The sequence below is a fragment of the Penaeus monodon genome, chromosome 25 (genome assembly GCF_015228065.2).
Source record: "Penaeus monodon isolate SGIC_2016 chromosome 25, NSTDA_Pmon_1, whole genome shotgun sequence".
Lineage (NCBI taxonomy): Eukaryota > Metazoa > Arthropoda > Malacostraca > Decapoda > Penaeidae > Penaeus > Penaeus monodon.
In genome coordinates, this window is record NC_051410.1 from 33,724,067 (window position 1) to 33,724,750 (window position 684).

The following is a 684-nucleotide window of genomic DNA, read 5'->3' on the forward strand; positions in this document are numbered from 1 at the left end:
CAACTCCTTTCACACGACAAATACAGCTAATTCACTCTAGGAAACATTAGTTCAGCATATTAACAGTGCTCTCCAAACAGGTATAAAATTCGCCCTGGCCATCGGAAATACCACTTCCATGAAACAATGGCTTGGGGCTAGATTTCACGATAAGGTAAGTGCTGCATATATTTCTTGTGTCTTTATATCGCACTTCCATCATACCATGAAAATAAATAATACTGTTATCATTTATCGAGAAAATAAACTATTCATAAATATCTTATATTTTTCTATCCAAATCATTAATCATTAAAACAATTACATGCAGGCACAATATCAAGCAAACACAAGATCTATAGATATTAATGATAATCATGCAATACCCATTTTAATTACGAATAAGATACAACATACGAAGTCCCATTAGACCAAACAGCGTTAACCATGTAAACATGTGCGCCATAACTTTCCCTTCATTTTATATCCTTATTTAACAAACGCACAGCACTTCCCTGGCTGCGAGAATATTTACTACGGCACGGACGACTATTGGGCATGCTACGTGCAACACATGGCATCGAGCTATCTCCATCCCGCCGGCACGTGCAAAATGGGATCCAAAAATGACCCTTTGAGTGTTGTGGATTCGAGACTCAGGTAAGATCAGTACTGGGGAAGGGGGGAGCTTTTACGTTGGTATAT

At 38.3% G+C, this 684-nt stretch overlaps 1 protein-coding gene across 1 annotated transcript in view; it reads left to right on the plus strand.

The window, feature by feature from the left end:
* LOC119589160 (oxygen-dependent choline dehydrogenase-like) overlaps positions 1–684 on the plus strand; it is a 10,848-nt gene that overhangs the window by 9,724 nt on the left and 440 nt on the right. Inside the window, exons 11-12 of the mRNA XM_037937747.1 lie at positions 81–154; positions 488–639. Coding sequence (XP_037793675.1) covers positions 81–154; positions 488–639 — 226 coding nt within the window. The remainder of the gene's footprint in view (positions 1–80; positions 155–487; positions 640–684) is intronic.